Source organism: Manihot esculenta, chromosome 7 (assembly GCF_001659605.2).
Source record: "Manihot esculenta cultivar AM560-2 chromosome 7, M.esculenta_v8, whole genome shotgun sequence".
Lineage (NCBI taxonomy): Eukaryota > Viridiplantae > Streptophyta > Magnoliopsida > Malpighiales > Euphorbiaceae > Manihot > Manihot esculenta.
Window position 1 is genome coordinate 13,953,875 of NC_035167.2, and position 13,545 is coordinate 13,967,419.

The 13,545-nt window shown below is 36.8% G+C and overlaps 1 protein-coding gene across 1 annotated transcript in view; it reads right to left on the bottom strand.

The window, feature by feature from the left end:
* The window catches only part of LOC122723983, a 58,557-nt gene extending 46,902 nt beyond the window's left edge, over window positions 1-11,655 (bottom strand). Inside the window, exon 1 of the mRNA XM_043958127.1 lies at window positions 11,637-11,655. Coding sequence (XP_043814062.1) covers window positions 11,637-11,655 — 19 coding nt within the window. The remainder of the gene's footprint in view (window positions 1-11,636) is intronic.
* Window positions 11,656-13,545: the final 1,890 nt, after the last annotated feature.

Genomic DNA, 13,545 nt, shown 5'->3' on the forward strand with positions numbered 1-13,545 from the left:
AAACTGCAGCAACTCCAGAAATTTATGTTAGGAAATCCGGAGATTAATTGCAATCTAATTGCGCAGCGGAAAAATAAAATTTTGGATTTCCTTTCCCAGAATCCGAGTGCTCCGTTTAAATCATAAGAAAGATGTGAGACTAACCTGTTAATCTCGTAGTGAAGATACACTGGCGGACTGATGGTGCTGCCTTTTCAAACGAACACCCTCTATGGTATCCACACGAACGTCTTCTATCCTTCTAGAGTGCTAGCTCTTTTCAAGATGGATAGATTATGTGCTCTATGTTCTACAATCTTTTAGACTGAGTTTTCTCAAAACTTTTACAACCCAAAAAAAACCCACCTACTCAATCTGTAGAAGGAGTATTTATAGGCCTCAGTCTTTTTATTTTCCCACAACTCTTTTCCTAAAAGAGTTGTGCTTAGAACCCACTATCACAATCTCACAGATACTCAAATATCTTTATGTGATAGAGTCCTTTATCTGTAACATTTACAGATAGACTGCAGATCTTTTAAATATTATTATCTCATAATAATAAATTATTATTATTAATAATAATAACACTTATTATTATTAATTATATTAATAATTAATATTAATAATAATATTAATAATAATAACACTTTATTATTATTAATTATACTAATGGGCTTTTAACCCATTAATATAGCACATCAACAACGTTCTTGTGTGTGACCCAATAGGCTCATATTAATTGGCAATAGGCCCAGTCCAACAAGGCCTATAAGTCATAAGTGGCCTCTAGCAAGACATTATGACTACCCAACTAATATGAGGATCAATAGTCCGATAAAGCCTATTAAATAGAACATGTATTAATCCCTTTGTCTCACGATATCTAGTCTGAACATAAGTCATGGTCAATGTCAAACTTATAATGTTCAAACTTATGATTTCTCGATCTCTAAGTAGACTGATAAATTCAAATGATATTGATCACACTATCAATTCATTTGAGCACGGCCATGCATTTCTCAGTCTCACTTATCGAGGGGCCCAGAAGATATCTCTCTCATAGAGAGGGACAAATCCTATCTTGATTGTTCATTTTCCTCTACATAATTTCTATTATGCTCAATCATAACCTTTATGATTGTCCGATTAAAGACAACGTTTGATTATGTCAAAACATAACAGTCCTTATGTTGGAAACTATGACAATCTCAAGTCAAAGGATTAAGACATAACTACTTTGAGATTCACTTATGACAATGACCCATGTAGTGATCTCAATGCGGGTCCATCCAATACTTTGTTCTCTAACAAGTATTTATGATTATTGATTTATATCAACATATACATAATCATCTCATGATTATCAATCAATAATCATACTAGTTATATTTTATTATTATCAACATAATAATAAGTAACCAGGGATGATAATCATTATTATGTAACATGCAAACAAATAATAATGATAAAAACCTCTTTTATTAATAACCAAAATGACATACAAAAAGGTCCAAGATAATGGCCTAGGGCATATACACTAACAATCTCCCACTTGCACTAGGCCTAATCATATAAGTATCTAATACCCATAGACCTAGCGTGCTGATCATGCTTGATCTGTGAAAGAGGCTTGGTCAGTGGATTTGCAATGTTGTCATTTGTGTCTACTTTGCATATTTTGATATCTCCTCTATCAATGATCTCTCGAATAAGGTGATATCGTTTGAGTATATGTTTAGATCTCTGGTGAGATCTGGGCTCCTTTGCCTGTGCTATGGCACCGTTATTATCACAATAAAGGTCCATAGGTTTTGCAATGCTGGGAACCATTCCCAACTCTGAGATGAATTCCTTCAACCAGACTGCCCTTTTTAGCTGCATCTGATGCTGCTATATACTCAGCTTCTATTGTAGAATCTGCTATAGTGCTATGCTTGGAACTCTTCCAACTAACAATTCCACCATTTAAAAATGAATATGAATCCTGACTGCGATCTTAACTCATCTATGTCGGTTTGGAAACTAGCATCTGTGTAACCATTTACAACTAGCTCGTCTTCCAAACCTCCATAAACTAGGAATGCAACCTTAGTCCTTCTAAGGTACTTTAGGATATTCTTAACAGCTGTCCAGTGACTTTCACCGGGATCTGTCTGATATCTTCTTGTTGTGCTCAAGGCATATGAGACGTCTGGTCTAGTACATAACATGGCATATAAGATAGATCCAGCAGCAGAAGCATAAGGGATCTTATTCATCTGTTCTCGCTCATCAGATGTCATAGGACATTGATTCTTGCTGAGATGAATACCATGAGACATGGGCAAGAATCCTCTTTTGGAATCTTGCATGCTGAACCTTTTCAGCACCTTGTCAATATAAGTACTTTGACTCAGACCTATTATCCTCTTGGATCTATCCCTATAGATCTTAATACCAAGGATATATGCGGCCTCACCTAAGTCCTTCATTGAAAAAGAATTCCCAAACCAAGTCTTAACCTTTTGCAAGGTAGGGATATCATTTCCAATGAGTAATATGTCATCCACATATAGAACTAGTAACACAACTGCACTCCCACTAACCTTCTTGTAAACACAAGGTTCATCTTCATCAATGAGTAAAGGTTCACGATTATCAGTCATGAGAAATCCATATCTCTCAGGCTGATGACGTGTCCTATCAGATATGCATGGGACTTGTGTCACCCTTTCAGTTTCCACAACTGTTTGTGGTTCTGAAAGTGGTTCTATCGGCGGTTCAATGCTCTTTTGTGGTGCTTGAGTTTTCTCAAGTCGCACTATACTCCCACTGAATCTCTGAGAGATAAATTCCTTTTCCAAAAAGGTACCATTTCGAGCAACAAACACTTTGTTCTCTGAGGGAATATAGAAATAGTATCCTTTGGTTTCCTTAGGATACCCCACAAAATTGCACTTGATAAATTTTGGAGCTAACTTATCTGAAACTGGGCGTTTCACATAAGCCTCACAACCCCAAATCTTTAAGGAAAGACAAACTGGGCACTTTCCCAGTCCATAACTCATATGGTGTCTTTTCAACTGCTTTCGATGGTACTTGGTTCAGAATGAATACAGCTGTTTCCAAGGCGTAACCCCAAAACTATAAAGGGAGATCTGTTTGACTCATCATAGATTGAACCATATCTAATAAAGTTCGAATTTTCCTTTTAGAAACACCAATCCATTGTGGATTTCTTGGAGGAATTAATTGTGAAACAATTCCACAGTTTTTAAGATGTTCATCAAACTCTTGGCTCAAATATTCACCACCTCGATCAGATCGAAGCATCTTAATAGTTCTACCAAGTTGATTTTGTACTTCATTTTTGAAAAGTTCTAAACATTTCAAAAGATTCATGCTTATGTTTCATTAGGTAGACATAGCCATACCTACTGAAATCATCAGTGAATGTGATGAAGTACTGATAACCTCCCCTAGCACTAATGCTTAGTGGGCCACATACATCTGTATGTATTAAGCCCAATAAGTCTGAAGCCCTTTGACCTTGTCCAGTAAAAGGGTCCTTTGTCATCTTACCTAGCAAACAAGATTCACAATTTTCAAATGATTCAAAATCAAATGAATCTAATAAACCATCTTTATGGAGCTTAGATATGCGATTCTCATTTATATGGCTAAGACGACAGTGCCATAAATATGTTGGGTTTAACTCATTTGGCTTAGTTTTCTTAGAAGTTATGTTATAGATATTGTTGTCTCTAGAATCATCTAGATTAAGGACATAAAGGCCATCATATGAATTTGCAATACAATAAAGCAAATCATCTTTATTAATGGAGCATTTCTTATCCTTGATAAGAAATGAAAAACCTTCATCGTCCAAAACTGAAACTGAAATAATATTCCTACTCAAAGTAGGAACATAAAAGCAATTATTTAGAACTAGCAACAGCCCATTGGGCAACACAAGTTCATATGTCCCTACAGCTATGGCAGCAACTCTTGCTCCATTGCCTACACGTAGGTCCACATCGCCCTTTTTCAGTTTTCTACTCCTTTTAAGACCCTTCACATTTGTACAAATGTGAGAGCCACATCCGGTATCTAATACCCATGAAGTAGAAATAGATAAATTAATATCTATAACATAAATACCTGAAGTCGTAGTCTCACTACTCTTCTTCTTCTTACACTTATCCAAATAAAGTTTGCAATTTCTCTTCCAATGCCCTGGTTCCTTGCAATGGAAGCAGATTCCTTCCTTAGGAACTATTTCCTTAGGAACTTTTGCCTTGGATTGCCATTTAGGTTTGCCTCGTCCCTTAGGCCCATTACCACCTTTAGACTTGGGCTTCCCCTTATTTTTCATGGGCTTACCCTTATTGACATTTAAAATTTGGGTAGACCTTTTCTTGATATTTACCTCAGCTGTTTTTAGCATCCCATGCAACTCAGGAATGAATTTCTCCATATTGTTCATGTTATAGTTCATGACAAACTGAGAAAAACTGCCAGGTAAAGAATGTAGGATCAAATCCGTGGAGAGTTCTAAACTCAGAGGATAGCCAAGCCTAGCAAGGTGATCAATGTAGCCTTTCATCTTTAAAACATGAGCACTAACTGAATCACCTTCAGCCATTTTGCAATCATGCAATGCAATGGTAGTTTCATATCTATCCTGCCTAGCTTGTTGTTGGAAAGCTTGTTTGAGATGGACACTCATCTCATAGGCCTCAAGGTGCTCCAGATCCTTCTGAAGTTCTGGGCACATAGTTGCCAACATAAGACATCCAATGTCATTAGAATCATCCATATGCTTCTTATGCTTGTTCTTAACAGCATTAGTAGCATCAACAGGAGGTAGTTCTGGGATAGCTTCATCAAGCACGTAGGACTTTTTCTCTTGCTTGAGAACAATTCTCAAGTTTCTAAACCAGTCAATAAAATTAGTCCCATTTTCTTTCAGTTTATCCTTCTCAAGGATGGATCGCAGTGATAAGGTGGAATTGTTATTAGCAGCCATAATAATCTACAAAAATATGCAAATATAATTAATTTAATAAACAAATTAATATTGAGGTGATAATAATCTCCCACTAAAATATAACCCTCAAAATAATAATATTTTAGCGGGCTAAGATCCATATTTCACCTAATTCTAAGTCAGCTTTGGCATGACGCTTAGAATTAAGTTATTTAGGTAGGTAACCCCTTACCAATTACATCTAATGTAACTCTTAGATTATGAGGTATTGACATCATATGTCAAATGCATGTTATACCCCATCTAATGCCTTAGGCCCAAAACCGTTTTGATAGCCTAATTAAGCTGAACCAATATTAAATAAATGAGTAACCATTACTCATCCTACCTTACTAGGATAACCTAATGCACTTTGCTTTGGCAAAACCTGCATTTTGGTGATCTTAGTCTTGATAGGTTTTTAATATATGGGAGGCATTAAAACTTAAAATTTTGGAGTGAGGGTTCAATTTTAATTTTAATTATTTTGTCTCGCATGTGTATATATTATAGCATCCAATATGCATACATATATAAACCATCATGCATAGTATCTCATACTAATGTATAACAAAATAATAAAATTATTTTACATAGTCATTTAAATCTGATTTAAAGACTAAAATAAAATAATTTATTTTCTATTTTCTTATAATTATTTTGTCTTGCATATATATATTATAGCATCCTATATGCATATATATATATATATAGACAATAATGCATAGTATCTCATACTAACACATGACAAAATATAGTCATTTAAATTTAATTTAAAGACTAAAAGAAAATAATAAAATATAGTCATTTAAATCTAATTTAAAGACTACAAATAATAATAATAAAATATAGTCTTTTAAATCTAATTTAAAGACTAAAAGAAAATAATTTTAAAATATTATTTTCTTATTATTATTATTATTATTTTTTTATTAATTATTTTCAGGGGCAAAATCGTAATTTTGGGGCATCATCTTCTTCCCCCAGCTTCTGCCCGAAGGTCCAGAAGCCCGCCGGACACTCCGGCCGTCGCTGCCACCCCGACGCGCGACTCAACGGCAGGAGAACCACCGGTGCGCGATCCAATGCGCGACCACTGGGCTCGCGATCCACGGGTCGCGCGATCCACGGGTCGCGCGATCCCCGGGCGCACTACCCACCTAGAGGCGTGATCCTCCAGTTGCCCGGCCCTCCAGGGCGCGCGATCCACCAGCTCCGGGACGCGCAATCCCTGGGGCACGATCCCTGGGGCGCGCGACCCACTGGGCGCATGACCCTGGGGCGCGAGGACCTTCGGGACGCGCGACTCTCCGGGTGCGGGACCGTTTAGTTTCCTGCTCGACGTCCGGTGAATTGCGCAACGATTGCGCGTCCGCCGAATGTCTGAGCCAACGCCGGCAGCGGAGACATTCTCCGGTTTGCCTGTTTGTCCCAGCCGCGGTAATTTCTGGGTTCACAATGACTTTCATCGTGAATCCTCCCTTTTTTTTTTTTTAATTTTATTAATTTAATGTCGTTGTTTTAATTTTAACAATTAAAACTTAAAACAACGAATTAAAATAATTTTGATTCTTTATCCAAAAAGAAAAATTTTAATTTAATTTTTCTAACAATCTAAATGATCCAATCATTCATCCATAAATTTAACCATAATTATTATGCCATTCTAATAAACATATATCGCATATATAATATCAATTATGGCATAATTAATTTAAACGAAAAGCACAAGTAGGCTCTGATACCACTGTTAGGAAATCCGGAGATTAATTGCAATCTAATTGCGCAGCGGAAAAATAAAATTTTGGATTTCCTTTCCCAGAATCCGAGTGCTCCGTTTAAATCATAAGAAAGATGTGAGACTAACCTGTTAATCTCGTAGTGAAGATACACTGGCGGACTGATGGTGCTGCCTTTTCAAACGAACACCCTCTATGGTATCCACACGAACGTCTTCTATCCTTCTAGAGTGCTAGCTCTTTTCAAGATGGATAGATTATGTGCTCTATGTTCTACAATCTTTTAGACTGAGTTTTCTCAAAACTTTTACAACCCAAAAAAAACCCACCTACTCAATCTGTAGAAGGAGTATTTATAGGCCTCAGTCTTTTTATTTTCCCACAACTCTTTTCCTAAAAGAGTTGTGCTTAGAACCCACTATCACAATCTCACAGATACTCAAATATCTTTATGTGATAGAGTCCTTTATCTGTAACATTTACAGATAGACTGCAGATCTTTTAAATATTATTATCTCATAATAATAAATTATTATTATTAATAATAATAAATTATTATTATTAATTATATTAATAATTAATATTAATAATAATATTAATAATAATAACACTTTATTATTATTAATTATACTAATGGGCTTTTAACCCATTAATATAGCACATCAACAACGTTCTTGTGTGTGACCCAATAGGCTCATATTAATTGGCAATAGGCCCAGTCCAACAAGGCCTATAAGTCATAAGTGGCCTCTAGCAAGACATTATGACTACCCAACTAATATGAGGATCAATAGTCCGATAAAGCCTATTAAATAGAACATGTATTAATCCCTTTGTCTCACGATATCTAGTTTGAACATAAGTCATGGTCAATGTCAAACTTATAATGTTCAAACTTATGATTTCTCGATCTCTAAGTAGACTGATAAATTCAAATGATATTGATCACACTATCAATTCATTTGAGCACGGCCATGCATTTCTCAGTCTCACTTATCGAGGGGCCCAGAAGATATCTCTCTCATAGAGAGGGACAAATCCTATCTTGATTGTTCATTTTCCTCTACATAATTTCTATTATGCTCAATCATAACCTTTATGATTGTCCGATTAAAGACAACGTTTGATTATGTCAAAACATAACAGTCCTTATGTTGGAAACTATGACAATCTCAAGTCAAAAGATTAAGACATAACTACTTTGAGATTCACTTATGACAATGACCCATGTAGTGATCTCAATGCGGGTCCATCCAATACTTTGTTCTCTAACAAGTATTTATGATTATTGATTTATATCAACATATACATAATCATCTCATGATTATCAATCAATAATCATACTAGTTATATTTTATTATTATCAACATAATAATAAGTAACCAGGGATGATAATCATTATTATGTAACATGCAAACAAATAATAATGATAAAAACCTCTTTTATTAATAACCAAAATGACATACAAAAAGGTCCAAGATAATGGCCTAGGGCATATACACTAACAATTTATCTGTGTACTCATCTACACTCATGTCTTCAGTTTATCGCAGCTGCTCAAACTCTATTACTTTCAGCTCCCTAGAACTATCTGGAAAAGCCCATCCTGCAAACTCATTTGCAAACTGTTCTCAGGATAAGCTATCCAGTCTCGGGTCCACATAGTTCTTGAACCATTTTGTCGCTTTCTTACATTTCAAAGTGAACCCCGCCATCTGAATGGCTCTGCTATCACTAGCCCCCAACTCATCAGTTATCGTTTTCACCGTTTTGAGGTACTTAAACGGATCATCACCTGTTTTGTACTTGGGAGCATCCAGCTTCAAATAGTCTGTCATTTTCACCTTGCTCCCAGCTGATGGATTGGGTTTGGATGATTGGGTTCAAGAGCTACTGGTTCTACTGGGGGAGGAGGAGGTGGTGCAACATTCCCTGGGTTAGGGTTTGCTGGGTTTTGATAGAAGGGTGGGGGTGAAAACATCGGGTAAGGTGGATATGGTGGGTAGAAGAGAGGATAGGGCATGAATGAGGGATATGGGTTATAACTTGAGAAATCCGATGTGCCTCCCATCGGATACCCCGGTCCCTGTGGATAGGGTTGGTATTGGGGTGGATAAGCAAAACCAAGGCCTAAGCGCCTCTTTGTGACTCTCCCATACCCTCCTCTGACATACTCATACCCAGACTCCCATCTCTTCTCTAATCATCTTCCTCTGTTTCCCTCACATCCGCTGACATTCTACCCGGATCGGTACTCCTCCTGTTTACATCAAAAGACCTTCTAGGGTCTCTTGATGTTTCTCCTCTGCTGGTTCTACTAGACCTTGCTCTTGGAAGAGCAGGGGGAAGGGCATCCATGCCCTCATTTTCAGGTGAAACTCCAGTCAATCTCGCAGATCGATGAGTGCCTCGTATTCTGTTTTCTGAAAAATGACATGCAACACATAAACATTAGCATCATATGGTTCATGTGGACACACATGAACCCACATCACATTCATACATATCATTAATGCACACGCATACTATCATGGCATTTCACATCATCATCAAGACAGGACTCTACATCCTATCCTAGCGGACATGATTTTTCCTATTGTGCTTGCCCTTCTATAACATCTATGAGCCCGACACTCTAAGTCCGACCATATGAACCTAGGGCTCTCATACCACTCTATAACGACCCGGAAACTGGACCGCTACCGGCGCTAGAATTCAGATCGACTTAAGGTTGCTGGAACCCATAGCAAGCCTACTATGCATCCTGTGTACCTGATAAAATCCCATACATGATCATACATTTTCATAAAAAAATTTAAACTTTTCATATACCAAGCTCAACCTGTGCATGCACCATAAACTGTATACATAAAATCCACACTAGAGCCCTCATCAAACGCTCTAGTATGGTAAACATCACATGCCTCAAGCTTAGTTCATCATAACTTATCATTAAAACTTTTACATAAAGATCATGATAAACAGGGATATACAAAACATAAACTAGGGCAAAGCACAAATCTAATCCATTACATAGTATATGTCCACCACTATTCTATTACATGAGCTTATACCAGCCTCTAGCCGACTTCCTGAGCTATTCTTGACCCTGCAAACCTGAGGTTAGGGGAAAGGGATAAGCTACAAGAGCCTAGTGAGTAGAACGTAAAAACAGTTTAATAAACATATGCTCTCATGGAATGCATCACAACACAAACAATACACAGCAAGGATGGACTTGTCACCAGTAACCCTCTACATATTCCAAATAATGCCCGGCTCTCGACGGAGCTCCTCAGGACTTCCTCTTAAACATAACATAACATATCGCACTGTGCCAGGGGCGTAGAATGGGCAAGCCCTGCTCTTTTCCTTACATCGTGCCAGGGGCGTAGAATGGGCAAGCCCTGGTCTTTCCGTATCATATCATATCATAACATCTCGAGACCTAGTGGGTCATCCAATATCCATCCACATCAACAATAAATTATGCAATGCATCATATTCTTGAATTCTAATACAAACATCCTATAAACATGGCATTTGTGATGCATGAACATGCTCAAAAGTTTGATTACTTAAAAACAATAGATTAGTTTAGTTCTACTCACCTCTGGCTGATGCTCGACTACAACTGTGGCAGCTAACTCACTGCTGGCCTCTACGGTCTCTCGGGTCTGATCCTACACAGGTGGACTCAAGTGAGGGACCAAACACAACTCTATCAAGACTCTAAACAACTCCCCAAAAAACCCCTTAAAACATCACCAAACATGCATATAAATCAAGCAAAGGAAGGCTGGGCAGAGGACTTTCGGCGGCAGGTTCGGCGGCCGAAGGTGCTCTACAGATCCGAGAGTCGGGATCCTTCAAGGGCAGGTTCGGCAGCCGAAAGTCCTCCACAGATCCGAAAGTCAGGGACTTTCGGGGGCGGGTTTGGCGGCCGAAACTCCCTTCCAGATCCGAAAGTGTATGCTTTTGGGGGCATGTTAGGCGGCCAAAAGGCTGCCTCCCATGCAGGTTCGGCGACCGAACCCTACTTCGGCGGCCGAACCTGGGTTCTCCAGAATGGCCGAACCCGATTCTGCCTCATGCATTTCAACCCCAAAACTCTCAAATCCTCACACCCAACTTCCCACAATAAGCATACTTACTCCAACATGCAAAAGGGGCATAAAAACTAACTTAAGCCCCAACAACAACAATAAAAATATCACATAAGCATACATTCATCAAAACCCAACTCACAGCCTATAACCTTAGATCTAGCCATTTCATGCATTATTTTACCCTTAACCCTTTTTAAAACTTACTTAAAAACATAATAAAAGCAAGGATCTACACTTACCTCTTAAAGATTGAAAGTAGATGTGACCCCACACTTGGTGTTGAGGAGAAACGGTCTCCAAACTTTAAAATCTTGGATTTAAGCTTAAAACTTCAAAAACAAGCGAAAACTCATGAAAATTTGAAGGATTTGGAGGAAAAACATAAAATCATCAAAGGGAGGGCAAGAACTCACCTTTGCCCGAAAATGGAGAGAGAAAACTCTCTCATTTTCAGACTGGAGGCCTCATATAGGTGGCTGGCCAGACCACCTTCGAGGGCCGAAAGGAGAGCTCCCGCGACAGCACCATGTTCGGCGGCCGAACCTGGCCTTGTCCCTCAAAAACGTTTTTCTTTCAATTTAAAACTTTAACTCAAAACCAATCAATAAAATCATGAAAATCATTTTGTAAAAACATATTTTTACCCTTCTAGGAGGTTTCGACATCCGAGATTCCGAATTCTAACGGAGATTCCGTCGGAAGGTTGAAAATCTGACACTGGAGTCTAGCCGAGTATTACAAATTGGATCTTGAATATGACAATAACCACAGAAAAAAAAAACATAATAAATTACTAACCTTGTGCTGAATTCGTCATTGTTATAGAGAGATCTTGATAACCTATAAACTAATTTCTCTCCTTTAACCCTCTTTTATGTAATATTTATTTGATGGAATTGTTGCGTTACTCTTAAAGTGGAGAGAGGACTAGTTTATATGCTCTGTAAATTTAGATCTTGTACGTCTATCAAGTACTGATTTAAACGGTCTACATTTAATATACTATTAAATAAATAAAAGCCCTAACCTAATATAAGTGGGCTTAAAATACAACTCAACATCGGGCTATATTTCTTACACATTGGATTATGGATTAAGAAGGATAGTGGACCCTTACTAAGGGTAGGTCGCGCCAATCACATCCTTCTATTTGTTCCCTGCTTTCATCAGGGTGATGACTCATTTCCTCCGCTCTTCATCAAATACTAAAATATTTAGGTTCTATGGTAGTATTATAGCAAGATAAGACCCTAATCAATTATGCAGAATTCATTCACCCACAATGAACATTGCTAGAAATATGTTTTTTGGATTCATGGAAAAGGAAGGAGTGATTACCAAAATTTTGAGATGATGGTTATTTTGATACTATATATATTACAAATAAATATAAGATGTCCATTGCTCCTTTCATTGGAATAAATAATCATTTTCAGTCAATCGTATTAGGATGTGCCTTAATTATAGATGAAATTGCCTAAACTTTTACTTGGTTGATGGAAACATGGCTTAAGGCCATAAATAGAAAGGCTTTTCAAGCAATTATAACAAATCAAGATAAGGCCATGAAAGTAGCAATTGGAAAAATATTTTCAAATACACGTTATCATTACTGCTTATGGTATATCATAAGAAAAATTCCAGAAAAACTTGGTTATGTGATTAGTGAACATCAAGAATTCATGAGTGTATTTAGAAGATGCATTTCAAAACACGGAGTAAGGTGAAATTTGAATCTAGATGGATGGAAATGATAGAAAAATTTGAAATTGCTAACAATCATTATACGAAGACCTAAGCATTGGGTGGCTACCTACAGGAGAGATATATTTTTGTAGGTGCTTAGTAGTAAATGATATTTTTTTATTTTTCAAATATAATAAGTTCATGAATTATAATGGCTCGAATAATTTCTACAATTATTTTTCCATTTTTTTAAGACTTTGATATATTTAGTTTCTTATTTAAACTATGGTTTACTAATGCATACTCCCTGCAATCATATTATTTTTTTAAACATTATACCCTTTTTCTTACGAGTGATATTTTGTAATACACAGATGATAAGGGAGAGCATTAATTCATTTTTTAACAAGTATATGAACAAAAAAACACTTTAAAATAATTCATTGAGAAATATATTGTGGCCTTACAAGATAGAAATGAAGCAAAAGAGCGAGCAAACTTTAGCACTTGGCAAAAAGGTCTAGTTTTAAGATTACCATCTATGTTCGAGAAGCAAATGTCATTAATTTACACTTATAACATTTTTTAGAAGTTTCAAGTTGAGATTAGGAGCAGCCTGGTGTTATCTTACAAAAAAAGATAATGGACTTGTAACAAATTTTCAAGTTCAGGACTTTGAAAAGTATGAAGATTTCATTGTGGAATAGGATACTCAAAATGAAAAGACTATATGCTTGTGCAATTCGTTCAAGTATAATGGATTTCTTTGTCGACATTCATTATGTGTGCTCCTTCAATTAGGTATATTTACAGTTCCTTCTCATTACATTTTGAGTGATGGATTAGAGATGTGAAAGGCAACTCTATAACAAAATGTGTATCAAAACAACTTGGACCTAATCAATAACATTATAGTGACTTGTTTCAGTTAGCCATTTCATTAAAAAAAGAAGGCTCTATAAGTTATGAAAGTTATAATTTTTTTTCTCGTGTTATGAAATAGGCTTTAGAGCAATGTAAA